Here is a 16,202-nt window from a genome sequence, read left to right as displayed (position 1 = left end):
TGAGGCTGGTGGACTTCTGTCCATCTGCAGTGGGCGCAAGTGAGCCCCGGGGCACAGAGCACAGAAGCCAGCATGGGGGCTCGGACTCTGGGCCACAGGGCCGTCATTATGTCTTTTCAATTATTATTAAAGAACTGGACTTGAGATGCAGAAGGAAAGTGATCCCCCAAGTCTGCCTTTTTCATGGATCTATCCCTTTTTTTCTTTTAAAGATTTCATTTATTTGAGAGAGAAAGAGAGAGAGCATGAAAGGGGCGAGGGGCAGAGGGAGAAGCTGGCTCCCTGATGAGCAGAGGGCTGATGCGGGCGGGACTTGATCCTGGGACTCCAGGTGCCCTGAGCCACCCAGGTGCCCTGGATCTATCCCTTTAAGACATTGCTGCTTATTGGAAAACTCAAAATTTAAATGAATCCCTGCTCCCACCATACACGCTCATGCTCAGCTGCTCTCCACCCCTCAAAAACGGTTCCGCCAACTTCTGCCAGTGTCTTCCTCGAACGCACAGAAAGCTTATGTGATATGCCGTGTTATTTCAGAAGATGCTCACCTTTGGAGGACGTTTATTCCACGGCATTGAAGACTTCTTCACTAACACTGCCACAAAGAACCCTCCGGTATTCTGATGATGTGGTAATATCCTAAGACTGAGGAAAAAAAGAAAAAAAAAAAACCCACAATGCACACGTTTTAACTGATTCAAAATACATCCTTTTAGTATTAAGACAAAAACTGGCAAGACGACCTATGACAGAGACATCCTGTCTTCTGCTCAGTACTCAGGGAGCCCTCACAGGACGGCCGGCGCATGCTGTGCACACAGTTAAGGGAGCACGCGAAGTTCAAACCTTTAGATCCTCCCCACCTGCCGTATTTATGAATGCTCAATGTCAGCAGCGAACAGGAAACGTGAACTTCTTTCTTTCTGGCAAGTTCACACACCTGAAGTCGGCCACACCCACGGCCCGGGCCTTGCAGGAATGCTGGAGGGCCCCTCCCCCCGCCTTCCCAAACCTCTTCCAGCCCCCCAGACTCACCAACGCTCGAGGTGCATTGCCTGTAACTTCTCTGGGTCCTTCGGTGGGAACATGGTGGGCCGGATCTGGGTGTGTCTGCTGTGAGGCACCTCTTCCCACTCAGAAAACCAGTGTCCGTCTTTCGTCATGACCTGGAAGAGGAGAGGGCAGAACTCCACATCACCACACTCTCGAAGAAAATCACAGGTAAAGGCTCTCAGATGTGGTAAACGCCCACTCTCACTGCTCTCCAAAGCTGAGACTGTGTGGGGAGCGAAAAGTGAGATGATCCTGTATTCTAACAAACAGAATAGTCATTTTGTAAAAAAGAGCCTTTTCCATGTAGGATTTTTTTTTAAAAAACAAGTCTCAGGTTTTCTGCTGGTTTAAAACTGAAAAGTAAATTGTTTCATATTGGAAATGAAACTTGAATCCCAACCAGTAATAAAAAAAGAGCACAGCTATACTTATAAGGATGAAAATACACAAAGCTAATTTCTAATTGCAAAATAAAGGCAGGGAAGCTTTCCCAAACCAGAGAAAAATATCTGTGGAATCGTACCATTTGTCATTCAACAGAATTTTGAAATTAACTCTAAGCCAAACTGACGGCACAACCAGCAGTAGGATTTACTGACGTTACCCCAAAGCAGGTGCTTTAAAATGTTCACGACTCAGACAAGCCTGGCCAGTTGTACCTGCTCTTAGGAGCCAGAGTCCTCCCAGAAAGATTACCTTCCAATGTGCTATTCCAGGCATCCATTTCAGTCCCGGCAACTCAGAAGACACATCAGCAAGCTCCAAAGCACCTACGGACCAAAAAAAAAAAAAAAGTCCACATTTTGCCCAATGCAAAATACCAGATGCAGAAGCTCATATACCATATAGCTTGATTTCTACAAAATGCCCAGGGAGAGCAATTCCATACAATGGAAAGCAGGCACTGGTTCCTGGGGCAGGGATGGCACAGGCCAGGAGCACACACAGGTGCTTTGTGGGGGGTTAGAAACGGTCTACGCCATGGCCAGGGCGGGGACGGCTGTGCACAGACACTCCATAAAGATCACTAGTTGTACCCTTAAAACAACTGACGCTATGGCACGTAAGTTACTGCCAGTGACGCCACAGAGCCACATAGCAGCTGTGGAGTCCCACAGCACGCAGCATACCCGACATGAGCCCCGGGGCAGTGGCACACGCACCCCCACTGCCACCCCGCCCCCCCACCCCGTGAACACATCACAAGGCCAGGAGGATCCGAGCGTTCCACCCACTCCTGGCTTCTAGATACACACCAGTTAGAGGACGTGGGTCTTCATGCTTTCCCATCTAGTAAACAGGCAAATAGTAACATTTATAGTGAACTGAAAATCTGTAAACCTTCTGTTCCAGGTTCAAGTTAAGTTGAACAGGACAGGACAACAGTCCAGCTTCAAAAACACACATCCACCGTAACAACATCATGAGAGGCTGCAAGATGGGGCCACAGTGGGACCCTCCACACACGCCTCCAGCCGCAGGTCAGAGACTGGACAGCCTCACAGAAGAGGAAAATACAACAAAGCCCCACGGAAGCTACCAGACGCTCAGACAAGTATAAAAACAACGCAAGAGAGCCCTCAAGGCAGAAGCGTCCTCCTAAGAAATCTTTGACAAAAGCATCGTGCGGACTTGCACTACTCTACCTGAACTGTCTTCCTTCTGAAAGCAAACACTAATAGCGCAGGTTTGCAGAAGCTGGCTTTGTCCCTCACCCCCTGCCCAGGCAGGGCTCAGCAGTGACGGACTCCCCACCAGCATGGGGGTCAGGAGATGCAACGCTGACCCAGCATGTGCAGACCGAATGCTCGTCAGCCGCCCTGCCTGCAGCCAGGTCTCAGCTCCTTCAGGCAGGGACCTCACTGCTCCCAGGGCCTCAGTCACCGTCAAGTGCAAGGTTCAGCAAAGGGCTACTCTGCCATGAAGCCCTGCTGACATGTGAAGCCTCTGAGAGACGAAGATGGAGACCTGTGGCCTGATGGCTGTCACAGCAAACCCAGAGTGGAACCCCACCAGCCCAGTAAGAAAATGATGCAGCACAGGACACCTGCGGTTTCAGTCACCTCTCAATGCCATCCGCCTTCTCCTCACATGCTTCTGAAATGAAGTCCCACCACAAACACAGAGACTATGACCCTGCAAAGAACACCATTTAGAAATCACACCTTTACACAGGCCAACTTAACCATAGCCAAACAAAATAAACACAACGTACTCAATCCCGATCTCAAGGACTCTGAGAGTGAGAACAACTAGAGAGCAAACTACACCGCACAGGTCAGTCAGCACTGCAAACGAGGTAACCGGAAGCTGGAACAGCTGGGGACACTGGTCTTAGTGTTTATGTTCCAGCTTCCTTCATACACATGTGTGCAGCAAATGTGGAAACATTCTACTCTGGAATCCTAGTTTGAAATCCATCATTATTGGCTTAGAGTGTGATGGGAAAAGTTAACATGTCAGTGAAAATTTATGTAAGAAGAAATAATTTACATCAAACCATTATGGAAACAGTCACTGAAAAACATTTCATACCATCTGTCCAGTTTCTCGTACGAAACCATGCACTAGGACATCCCACCCATTAGGACGGCTACTCTCAAGAAAGCAGAAGGTAACAAGGGCCCCACTGGCAAGGACGGGAAGAAGTGGGAACCCCTGGGTTCTGGCAATGTAAAATGGGGGAACCTCAAAAATGAAACAGAATTATCATATCACTGACAATTCCACAAGATATACACCCCAAAACCTGAAAGCAGGGTCCTCAAGAGCTACCTGTGCAGCCACAGTCATTGCAGCACGGGTCACAAGAACTAAAATGGGGAACACCTCAAGTGTCCACGGAGAGAAGAGTGGGTAGACAGAATGTGGCACATGCACACAGTCGGCGTTTTCAGCTCTTAGGGCTGGAGGAAGGAGACCCTGACCCCCGCAACAACATGGAGGAAACGTCAGGACAGGATGCTGGAATAAGCCAGTCAACAAAAAGACACCCACGCTCTGATTCCACCTGTAGGGTCCCGAGAGTGATCAAACTCCAGAGACAGCAAAGAGGACAATGGGGGAGCCCCTGGGTGGCTCAGTGGGTTAAGCCTCTGCCTGCGGCTCAGGTCATGATCCCGGGGTCCTGGGATCGAGCCCCACATCAGACTCTCTGCTCAACAGGGAGCCTGCTTCCTCCTCTCTCTCTGCCTGCCTCTCTGCCTGCTTGTGATCACTCTGTGTGTCAAATAAACAAAATCTTAAAAAATAATTAAGTAATAAAATAAATTAATTTAAAAAAAGAAAAGAGGACAACAGGGTGGGAAAACGGGGAGTTGTGATGGGTCCATAATTTCAGCTTGGCAAGATAAAGCGCTCGAGTTTGGCTACACGACAACGTGAGTGTTCTCAACACTCCCAAAATGCACATTTGAGAATAGTTAAAACAACGGTAAACTTCAAGTTACAAGTGTTTTATAACTAAGATTTTTTTCAAAAAACCACTGTGATAAGGACTAACCGAATCTTTCAAACGTAAGAGATACCAAGGAGGCAATCCTTGTAATTCACCGACTAGGAGAAACCCGCTGTACAAGCACGCCATAAGCAAGGACCGCTCACTCCAGGCCTTACGGGCCAATCACACTAGCGAGTGCCCCGAAAAGGTCTATGTGCATCTATACTGCAGCAGTAAACGACGTGTTACGAATCTCATACTTGAGGTGTCCCACATGCTTACCTTCACTTTTTTCCAGCAAAGAGGCTATGACAGCTTCGTCCTCAATGGGGTTGAGGGAACACGTGGAATACACCATCCTACCGCCTTCCACCAGCTGCTCAGCACCCCGCGTCACGATCCGCAGCTGTAAGCTAAGGGTCAGACACTTGGTCACCCCAAAACTAAACACACCCACACAGCACACACACCACCTGTTCCGCCACGCTTACTGCAAGCTCTTACGACATGCTTACAATAAAATACAAAATCAACAACTCCCACAAAAACAACTCCTTAAGGTCTTCAGTGACGTTACAATAAAGCCATACGAGGTGTCTCATATCGACCAAAACGTCGATGTAAACAACACATTTACTGTTCTACGTCCTTCCCAACAAGCCGGCAAGCAAATCACAAAATGGGTTAGTGACTGAAGTCAACTATTATGTCAGTCTTACCATGAAAAAGCCCCCACACCTGTACACATATTTGACTTTTCATCTATAAACAACTTAGGTCCCTTCATACATTCTAATCCTAGTCTAACTCACAAACAGTTAAAAAGTATTTAATGGAAAAACAAAATCTGCCGCTGCAGTTGTTTATGGTGAATATTCATGAGTACAGTATAGACCACCCACAATTCTGTAATTAAGAATGCATAACACTAATGTCAAATGAAAAAATCCACAGCTGTGTACACCACACACTCAAGACTGGTGTGCTACCGTCCCGCTGCACAGAAACCTACCCACGGCACCCCAGCCATTACAGAAATTATCTGATTTACGAGATCTTCTTTTTCTTCTACATCTAAGAATTTTCCAAATTGTCCTTAACCACAGTATTTGAGATCAAAATGTTAAGCAAAATAAGTCAACATGAAAGAACAGAAAACAAGAGAAGAAAGAGGAATAAGAGAGTAAAAGGTTAAGTGGTCATTTCATGGAAAACAGACATCCTAAAATGTTATAGGAAACTGTTATAAAAAGACATTTTTAATTAACGTGTACCTGAAATGTACACAGTGTTCAGTTTACCACTCCGAAGAGTTCTAAAAACAACTCCTTCTGATACATAAGCAACCTCTCTCCCGGCCCCAATGCTGTCCCCAAATGCAGCGCCCTCCCCTGCCCCACGTGGGACAGCCCGCCAGACCAGCCCGACTCACCCATGCAGCTGCAAGCTATTCAAGGTTGTCCACTTCTTCCAGACATCAATGTTCTTTCTCATCGTGCCATCTCCACTAGGAAGTAAGGTATTTCAGAACTTAAAAACTCTGTCCAGGTAGACCGATCAGAGTTAACAATGATGTCATATACAAGCTAATTACAAAATGGGTATTTTTATTACTATAAACGCTAATTAGGACACCATCTAAATCCTCACAAACTACCATCAACTTTCTATTTCTGTTCTGGGGACACTAATGACATTAAACTTTTAAACTGTACTTAAATTTTCAATTAGATAAGGAAATAACAGAACTCTAACAGATAATCTCATTCAAGAATTACAGAGGTATCAATTTGCTTCCAGTTGAGAGAAATACCAGCAAAACTAATTTTCAGACCTAGGACACAGAAACATGAAGACATTTGGATCCTGTTACTTAACAACTTGGTTAATCAACAGTGGCATTTTAATCAGATTTACATGAATAATGATAAACTTACACTCATAAGGGATTTTCCACAGCATATTCAATTAAGCCAATTTAAGTTCTTTATCAAGATTTTTCTATGCATCAGTTAAACACTTGATTTTCTACTTTCACTTAATGGAAATTATTTCCATGTAAATTTTATAATACGGACTTGACCGATTCATCTTTCTGTCCACGTCTGACTTTAACCACCCATTTTTTTCTAGGGTAATTCTGGATCTGCTGGCTTTCTGTAGCATTTAATCTCCCTGGGTGGTCTAGTTAACTGTCTTGAGGGGAAGCGGCTGCAGGAGGAAAATGCCCTATGAGATACAACGGCTTTCAATGACATCCCGTGCTGGTACAGTGGTGGCTTAGAATTCTACCATAATGGTTAGGATATCCTCAGCTTACAGCTCCGTGCTCAGAAGTTTCCTGCATTCTCCAAGATGACACGAGAAGTTACAGGTTTCTGGTCAAAGGAGCACAGGAATGGGAAAACATCTGATCTAAAGGAGAACCAGACAACAGTGGCTCATGACCCATTTTAAGTTTTATTTCACAGGGTGTTCCTGCAGGAATTTTAAAGCGCCATCCCATTCATACTAACGACTTACAGCTCTCACACGGAGTTTAAATGCAATGGAGTGTGGTACTGGATGTCTCACGTTCAGCACTGCATTCTGTGCTGAGTTTTATGGTGATTTCTACACTCCGAGCTCAACAAATCCTTGTGCTCGCTAGGTGACCATGGCCTACGTCACTGTCTCTGGGAACTTAGTGAGGTCTTAAGTTTTCTCCTTTTCTTTTTAAAAAAACTCAAGTTACTCAGTTAATCTATAAAATTCTCTTACAGGTATACATATACACGTAAAGCTGGAAGAAATGTATGTGTACAAATACAGGCACAGTGAGTTTCTCAAAGGTCTGAACTCCCGAACCGCACTGTGCTGAGGAACAGAGACTCCTCATGAAAACCCAGTGTGCCTCCCCACCACTCCGTAATGAGGTGGAATCAGGAATGCGGGCGCTTGGCAGGAACCATCGTTCCCAACGATCACTCCTCCTAGAATGACTACAGTCAAGAGCTTATGACACTACCACCCTCCCGGTGATCTCCTTGACCCTCGGGAAGACTACAGAACCATCCCACCTTGTGTCTCTTCGTGCCGTACCCTCATTCTGCTGTGCTCGGTGGCATTAAAGTTCTGAGCGTCTGTCTCCTAATTTAAGGTCACAGAGTCTATGTCTTGACACCGGCTGCCGCAAGAACGATGCGTACAGCTCCGTGGGTATTTGCGTACCAATTCACATTAGTCTACATTTGATCTGACTTCCTTAGCAGACTGTAGGCTTTTTGGTCTCCAAATGACATAAATACCTGCAGGGGACATCACATAAGATGCGATCATAGAAGAGAATCTCCTTCCTCCCGTCCACATCTATTTTGAGTCTAGGTATGCTGGACGCATCATGGTTGACCACCATGATGCAGGGGCTGCTCAGCCTTTTGGCCTGATGAACGAGCAGATAGCAACGCTTGTTGTCCACGTCGTTCGCGATGACGAACCCCTCTGAGAACATAAAATTATACCGTCAGGTGAAACACAGCAAAAGCAGAATAATTTTCTGAAATACGTAAGCTCCTGGTTGGCAGGTGAGAAGCAGGAATCCACCGAACTTAAGACCCAAGCATCAGATTAGCCAGAATAAGCTGAGTAGTCCAAAAAAAACGGCTCAGCACAGACTTTTATGATCACATAAAATTCTAAAACTACAAGACTTATTTTTTCAATAACTGAATTATTCACTTTGTAACAATTACTACACCAAAAACATCTTTTCTATTAGTAACGAAATGGAGACTGGGGGGGTGGGGGGAGAAAGGGGTAGAAAACAACGGCATCCCCTGACAAGTGTTTAAACTACAGCCCATGTAGGCTGGGCCTCCATTCTCGACTCTGTGAATCTCATTTCTGGGGTGGGGCCCAGGCTCCTTCTGAAGGCCGCCTGGAAGATTCTGGTCTCACCTCTGGCTAAGACCTGGGTGCTGCCCCTTCTCACTTCTGGTTCTAACACCAGCAAAAAAGATCACATGGCCTAAAAACATTTTACAGTCAAGACTGCTCTTAAAAAAAAACATGAAATGCAAAACAATGAAAATAAAAAGAGGCTCTTTACCACTGATTTGGGAAAAATAATTAAAAATAGAAAATAATAAAGAAGGCTTTTAAAGAAAGTTATTTGTCACAAACAAAAAAACAAAAACCCCAAAACCCAACTTAGAACTAAGCTACCAGCATGCCCATCAGAACAGAAGAAGAGCAGGTGGCTTGAACGGAGGAACGGGGAACAGACGCAGGTAAAACATTCTAAGAGTAAGACCACCACAGGCAGGCATTTTCAGAGAACCCCCAGAAAGGAGCACCGGCGACTCTTGGATCGCTGCCACGGTCTGAGCCCTCTGCAAGCTCAGAACACCCGTAAGCCCACGACTGGTGCCCATTTCATAGGTGACGCCCAATACTGCCGCCCACCGCGGCGGGATGTGAAGCCGGCGGACCTGCCAGCAGCTCTTCAGGACGCTCTACTGCCTCTCGCGTGGGCTGAGAGTCACCACAGAACCAAACAACACAGAAACCCAGCCCGACGATGCTACTACTGAAGATGCAAACGGAAGTCTACGTACTCTGGCTTAATCAACACCACCTGCTCTCACAGAAGACCCACATAATTCTAAAATGAAGCCACCCTCCCGCCGCGACTACAAACACCTTGGTTTGGGAACTAGTCACAATGGCGTGCTAAATGCCCAGTCCTACTCCTAGGGACAGAAACCCAAGCGCTTGTCGCAGAAGGCTTCAAGACCCAACCCACGGGCAGTGTGACCACCTCTTTGCCATCTCCACCCAGCCAAGCGGCCTTCTGGCCTTCCCCAGAGCAGGGCAACGCATACCTGGGAAAGGGACATTCATGTCGGCATGTAACATTTCAATTAATTGTGTGGTCTTTGATCCAGGCGCTGCACACATATCTAAGATCTATTAAAAAGCAAGAAATGGTTGATGTTTTAAGAAATCAAACATTCGACACTTAATTTAAAACAATTTTATGAGTCATCCTGGTATTTTGTTCTGCACACTTAAACACCTCTCTTTACAGAAGGAATCTACAACGTGACAGATTTAACTTCTGGGAGCTCAGGAGAGAAACGCTCCACAAGACAGACTGACCCAAAGGCCAGGGGAAGCCCTCAGTTGAGGGGAGAACGAGCAAGGACACGACCAGCAGCAGCACCGGAAGCAGCCCACTCCCGGGCCCCGAACCCTGAGCTAGCTGCTTCTAGTCTTCTTCGCCTCCTTTCCCTCATCTGGAAGATCAGGGACAGGGACAGCATCTGCCCTCACGGGCTTGTGTGGATAACCACATGCATGAACGCGCGAGCAGAGCACAAAGCGATGCTTGGCGTGTGACAAGCTCTCAGGCCGAGCGCATCGTGATTTTCAATCTATCTGAGCCAGTCAAGGCCACTGAGGATAATCTGTGCAGTAAACACATGAGTGAGCAAACTTGAAAAGAGAAGAAACCCAGTTACAGGCTGTAAAATTTAAGTAAGACAAAAATGTAAAAAACAGAACCTAAAATAAAACGCCAGCATTCTCAAAAATAAACAAATGCTAAAAAAAAGGCATTCTTTATCAAAGGCATGAAAAAAAAAAACCACCACACACAAAACCCTAAGAATAGTATTAAGAAAAAAGGTGTCAACAAACAAGCCACTCCCAGTCGAATACACAATACCTTGTGGTGAGGATGAGCGTTGAGTAACAGCGGTGGAATCATGCTAACGGCTTCTTGACGACTGATGTTTCCCTTAGAAGGCAAAATTTTAAAAAATCAGGAACAATATTTAAAAAGGCAGAACTTTTCGATATTGGGATTATTTCACAGGCAACAGAGAAAGCGCACATAATCCCGACACAAAGCAGTCAATACTATGGCACAAGAGCTTCGTAACTAGGACAGGCTGTTACACGAGTGCGTCCGTGGCCGCCACCTAGAAGGCTACGGAAGAATGACCGATCGCGGCAAACTCACGGTCAGCCGTGAGAAAGGCAGGCACAACCCTGGCCGTTCTAGAAGAAAGGGCAGCGCGAGCTCAGGCCGCCCGACCCGGCCGGACACAGAACGGAAGCGGGAGCAGCCGCTGTCGGGGGCGGACTCGGCCCCCGCGGGACCCTGGGCGGCGGGGAGCGACGGCCGAGCACGGGGCAGAAAGCCGCTGCCCGCAAGGCCTCGCCGCTCGGCCGAACTGAAACTTCGGTTTCTGCCCGCGTCTGTGTGTACGAGAGCCCAGGCCTGCTTCCTCCTCCCGAGAAGTGCCCTTCGCCGGACGGAGACCCCGGCCAGGCTCCCCCGCGTCCGCAGCCCGCAGCGCTCGGCCTCCGCCAACACGCCCGCCGCACACACGGCGCCCGGACCGGGCCCAGCGCGCGCCCCACCGCGGCTCGGGCTCCACAGCCGGGAGACCGCACGCCTGAGAAAGAAGCACTCGGCAGGGGGAGAGCTAGAGGCCGCCAGCCGCGGGGGCTCTTCTCGTCTGAACCCGACCGGCCGCAGCCGCCGCTCCGCGCACACCCGCGCCGGCGGGAACCGGACAGAGCCTCCGGCGAGCCCGCGCATGCGCAGCTCATCGGCTCCAGCGGCGAGGAGTCCGTGGAGACCGGCTGAGGGGACCGGCTGAGGAGACCGGCTGAGGAGACCGGCTGAGGAGACCGGCTGAGGGGACCGGCTGAGGAGACCGGCTGAGGGGACCGGCTGAGGAGACCGGCTGAGGGGACCGGCTGAGGGGACCGGCTGAGGAGACCGGCTGAATCCGCACCCGCTCCGCACGCACGCTGAGCCCGAGCTCCAGGTTACGCGGATGGTCCCGAAGAGCCCCCCTCCCGCAATCACCCAAGTGTTTGATCAAAGCCTCCGAGCTGCTCGGGCCGGGGAGCCCTGACCAGACAAGCGGGCGACAGTCGCTTCCTTCACACGCACGTGCCGGAGGGGCCTCGCAGCCTACACCCCGCTCCCTGCTTCCCGCACCCCGCACGGCACCTCCCCTGCCGACGCCCATCGCGAACCCGCGCGAGGCCCCGCAGCGCACGCCGCCGACGCTCCCCGCCCCGCTCCCCGCCCGCCTGGCCGCCCGGCACCGCTGGACTCGCTCCCCGCAGACCCTCTGCTCTGCTGCAGGTCAAACCTCCGCGGCTCTCAGCCCACCCTCCCCAACCTCGGGCCGGCCCGAGAGCAGCGCACGGGAGCCCCTTCTCGTCCGGACGCCCAGACAGCGAGGAGTGGGCCAGCAGCCGCCTCCGCTTCTCCCCTGCGGGGGGGCGGGGAGCCGGCCTGGAGGAGGCCATTTACCGGGTCACCTGAAGGGACAGAGCGCCCCCACGGCAGGAGAGAACGGGGCAGGGCTGAGGGCCTGGAGGGGAGCCGCCCGGGAAGCCCAGGGATCCTGTAAGCCCGGCCGGGAGCTCAGGATGACAAGATGCCGCGGCCATCTGGGCAAACACAAAGGTTTCCCTGGCTAGAAAAGGAGACTAGAGAACAGGAAAGGGGAACGCAGATTTTAAATACGAGTGACAATTCGAAAAAAAACCAAAAAGGTCACCAGTGAAATCTGTGGGCACCTGGCTTCACTGAATGAAGGAGGGAACTGCGGTGAGAGAAGGTGCCAGGCGAAAGCTAAGCTGCTCAGGGACGGAACCGAACTGGGAACTCGGGATGGCGAAGAGACAGGGTGAAGACACGGGGTCGTGCAGAACCAAAGCTGTCAGACTCAGGTTTTGCTGTTTTTGTGTGGCAAAGGTGGACTAGAAGGAGCCCAGAAAAAACAGGCTGAAGCACAAGAAGGCGGGGGTCGCCGCCCGATGTCTCATTGCGCAGTGAGCGGCTCTCCCAGCGCCCTGGCCAGCCAGACCCAGGAAGGGCCAGGAAATGACACATCCAGGGGACAACTGGGGCTGAGATCCTCCCCGAATTCCACACCTGGACAGGACGTGCCAAAGAAGAGGACAGCTGTGGGAGTCCTCAGGAATTAAAGGGGAGACACACTTCGTATGCCGTCTCTACCGGGTCGCTGACGGGTATGGACAAAATACAACCAAGATACTAATGCGCATTTCAAGCTTCAAGGGAAGCAACAAATCCAAAGAAATCTACTCACAGATTCGGTTTCGCTAACCAGAAACTGGTGAAACTTTTCCAACTGTGGAGACTTTCTCAAGATTTTTCGACTTAAATTTGTGTGCCAGGCAAGTTCTTCAGGATACCTGACCAAAAAGAAAATAAAGCATCCACGGATTATATATATTAAAGTGCCCTCTTAACAACTTCCTCCTTTTACAGACCATACACCAATGAGACATCCAATTTTCCTCTACTTGCTCACATCCACGACCCTCTTCGCACACCTGGCCAACACTGCGGGATGTCTAACTGTATCACAGCCCAGGCAGAGACAGGAGAACCACGCAGCTTGAAGAGATATACTTATGATGCTACCATGAAACTGCAATGATGAGTGTTGAAGAATAGATGAGAAAATGGGGACTCGGGTGCTCTTCCCCGTGTGTGCTAATGTATGGACACAGACCATCAGAAAAAGTCACTTAAGCATCTGACTCTCGATTTCGGCCCACGTCACAGTCTCAGGATCCTGGGATCAAGCCCCAAGCTAGGCTCTGCACTCAGAGGGCATTCTGCTTGAGGTTCTCCCTCTCCCTCCGCCCTTCCCCACATTCTCTCTCAAATAAATTAAAAAAAAAAAAAGAAAAGAAAAAGAAAAAGACATAACAAATTAAAAAAATGTAGATCAATCAAAATAACACACCTGAAGAGCTGTCAAAATGTCTGACATTTAACTGCAATCTTCTTAACGATATTTTTCACTATTTCTAAAACAAACAGCCTGATAACATACTGAAATACATTATACACCAAAACCCCTGGGATCACAAGGGCACTGGCCTGCACGCCTAGGCTGTTACTTATACACACCTAAGAATGAAGAAGTGTCTCCTGCCATTTCTGTATTTAAGCTTTCTAGAACGATGACATCACTGATGAGGAAACAGGTCTCTTTTAAACGTGGCTCACACGGATCCCTGAGCTCCAAAAGCTCCAGTCAGCGCACTGCTACGACACAGAGCCACACTCAAACCCAGCCCAGCGCCAAGTGATCCGCTGCTTGGTACTCAGTGGTAAGTACGCTGCAGACTTAGGACGAGTTCCTCAGTAACTCCAAGCATCAGATTGTAGCTAAGGTGACAGCCATGAAAATGAAACCAGAACTGTTGCAGGATATTCATGACTGCTCTGCAAGAGCGATTAGTTGAAACAAACTCAGGTCTTGAGATTTCAAGACAGCACTTTGCTATGATGCTATTACGAGATATATCTGGGAAGCACTTTCTACCAAAAATATGAAGCTGGCTGATCTGTTCACGGCGCCCTCCAGCTGTCCCCGCACCATCTCTACTTCCTATGCCCAGTGCCTTCTTCAGTATTTAACCTGATTCAAAAATCTCTATCAAAACACAACCATACTTAAAAGGCCATAAAAAAGAGTTTAGTCTTAAATATTTCCTTTGGCCTCCTTAAAGCTAAAACAGAACACACTCGGATTCGCCTTCATCTGCAATATTTGGCAAAATCTGCTGTTTCAGTGTGAGCCCTGCAAGACTGGGGAGCCAAACACCTACTTTTCGAAATTTCTTGCAAACCTGAACTGTGTGTGATCAATGACTTTTACAAAACTCCTTCTAACCCTGAACTGTATGTGATCAATGACAGTGAATTATGCCAAGTTACCACCTCGCCAAATCACCAAAACATCATGAAGCTGAACCCCTCAGGCATGCAATCAACCATGAACTGCTCAGCTGAGCAGTCAACTGTTAATAGCTGAGTTTTCATTTTCAAATAAAGATAAGCAGCCTAGATATAATCTGAGCAAATACTTCCTTATGCACCTTTCAGACTGAATTTCCATTTAAAAAATATAAATTTACTGGGATGAAAATTCCAGGGCAAGAAATTAAGATTGTGAAAGCTATTAATCTTTTGAAAAAAATACTTAACTTTCAAATCATTAAATATAAAAACTGACAGTTAAAATGAAAAAGTGGGATGCCTGGGTGGCTCAGTCAGTTAAGCGTCTGCCTTTAGCTCGGGTCATGATCCCGGGGTCTTGGGATCAAGTCCCGCATCCGACTCCCTGCTCAGCAGGGAGTCTGCTTCTTCCTCACCCTGCTGCTCCCCCAGCTTGTACTCCCACTCATTCACTCTCTCTCTGGTAAACAGTAAAATAAAATAAAAAACAGGGGTGCCTGGGTGGCTCAGTGAGTTAAAGCCTCTGCCTTCAGCTCAGGTCATGATCCCAGGGTTCTGGGATCAAGCCCTGCATCTGTCTCTCTGCTCAGCAGGGAGCCTGCTTCCCCCTCTCTCTCTGCCTGCCTCTCTGCCTACCTGTGATCTCTCTCTCTCAAATAAATAAAATAAAATGAAAAAGTATGAGTCTTCCACAGCTTAGGAACCATTTTTTTCGGTGGAAACAACAAATGTTTATTAAAATCTTTGTAGCTTTTAACATCAAATAAGATTATCTTGAAGCACTAAATTTAATTTTTAGTTGTATAATTCGAATATAGCTCTTGGGTCTTTAAAGTCCTACTTGGAAACCTGTCATGTTTTCTGAGGATGAATTAAAAGCACCACTGTCATCTTTATGCCTCAAAAATTCTTACAGGAAAAAAACAGATGAATACTCATTTATGATAAGTCGTCTTCAATCCATGTGTTAAAAAAAAAAATCAACAGAATGACAATAAAGTACACTCTCCACAACCAAGTGTCAAAATGAGGCTTTTATAAGAATGCTTTGGGATAACGTTAGCCTTACAGTTCTGAGACTACAAAAAGGAAAAAAAACAAAAAAAACAAAAAACTGCCCAAGCTATGAGTCCTACACTTAATATTCCTTCTATAAAACATGGTTCCCAAAAACACTTTCCTAAATTTAATTCCACTATGTACCAAAAGGTTAAGAATATTACACAATTTATCTCTGTTTTAGATCAATACAGAAAACCACTCAAAGATTTGGTAAGTTTCTGCTCTGCTTGCTTATGAAGAGACTTACGGGTAGCCCACACCTGACCCGCAAATTGGACTGAATGCTGGTACGATAAAATCCATTAGGCAACTGTCCCTGATATTGGAAAAACTGAGTGTCAGGAACCCAAATCACACAATACGCAGCTCACACCCTTCAGTTGTGCTCTGAAAGTTCCAGCAAACAGCAATGTGAGACTCACCAGTAGTTACTAGAGATTGACTCCTATTCCTTCTACAACCAGACAACACACAGGGCCTTTCTCAGATGTTGGAGAATTGCCTATTCATGGACCCCTTGCCACTGTTAACAATCAAGGTGGAAAAGCACCTGTTAAATGTTGTAAGGTCTAACAGAAGTTTAAGTGCAGTTTGCAAAGAACAAGAAATTCTCATGTATCTGTTGGAACCTGCAGAAAAAATGACCCACCCAGAGGCACTTCTTTCCTACAGGATGCATGCTTTTCAGCTCTCTACTGGCCTGTCAGAATTCCTCACCTGAAAACCTGCATTTCTAAACACAAGGTTTAAGGAACAAAGTTTTCTGGTGATTATATGAAGCAGCCAACATGCAAGACAATTTGAAATGTGCACAAAGGCGACCGTAAGCCCACTTCTTTTGAAAGTATCAGACAGCCC

At 47.7% G+C, this 16,202-nt stretch overlaps 1 protein-coding gene across 3 annotated transcripts in view; it reads right to left on the bottom strand.

The window, feature by feature from the left end:
* The window catches only part of NSUN2 (NOP2/Sun RNA methyltransferase 2), a 34,885-nt gene that overhangs the window by 15,437 nt on the left and 3,246 nt on the right, over positions 1–16,202 (bottom strand). For all 3 annotated transcript variants that reach the window (XR_006382351.1, XM_044234051.1, XM_044234063.1), the window contains exons 4-12: positions 12,616–12,721; positions 10,200–10,271; positions 9,355–9,439; positions 7,780–7,972; positions 5,925–5,999; positions 4,775–4,905; positions 1,750–1,823; positions 1,036–1,166; positions 549–645 (exon numbers count right to left, since the gene is read on the bottom strand). Coding sequence is in view for 2 of the 3 variants with exons in the window: in XM_044234051.1 (XP_044089986.1) it covers positions 549–645; positions 1,036–1,166; positions 1,750–1,823; positions 4,775–4,905; positions 5,925–5,999; positions 7,780–7,972; positions 9,355–9,439; positions 10,200–10,271; positions 12,616–12,721 (964 nt within the window). In the remaining variant the exon portion in view is untranslated. The remainder of the gene's footprint in view (positions 1–548; positions 646–1,035; positions 1,167–1,749; positions 1,824–4,774; positions 4,906–5,924; positions 6,000–7,779; positions 7,973–9,354; positions 9,440–10,199; positions 10,272–12,615; positions 12,722–16,202) is intronic.

This window comes from Neovison vison, chromosome 1, assembly GCF_020171115.1.
Source record: "Neovison vison isolate M4711 chromosome 1, ASM_NN_V1, whole genome shotgun sequence".
NCBI classification, from domain to species: Eukaryota; Metazoa; Chordata; class Mammalia; order Carnivora; family Mustelidae; genus Neogale; species Neogale vison.
This window is presented reverse-complemented; position numbering and strand designations above follow the sequence as displayed.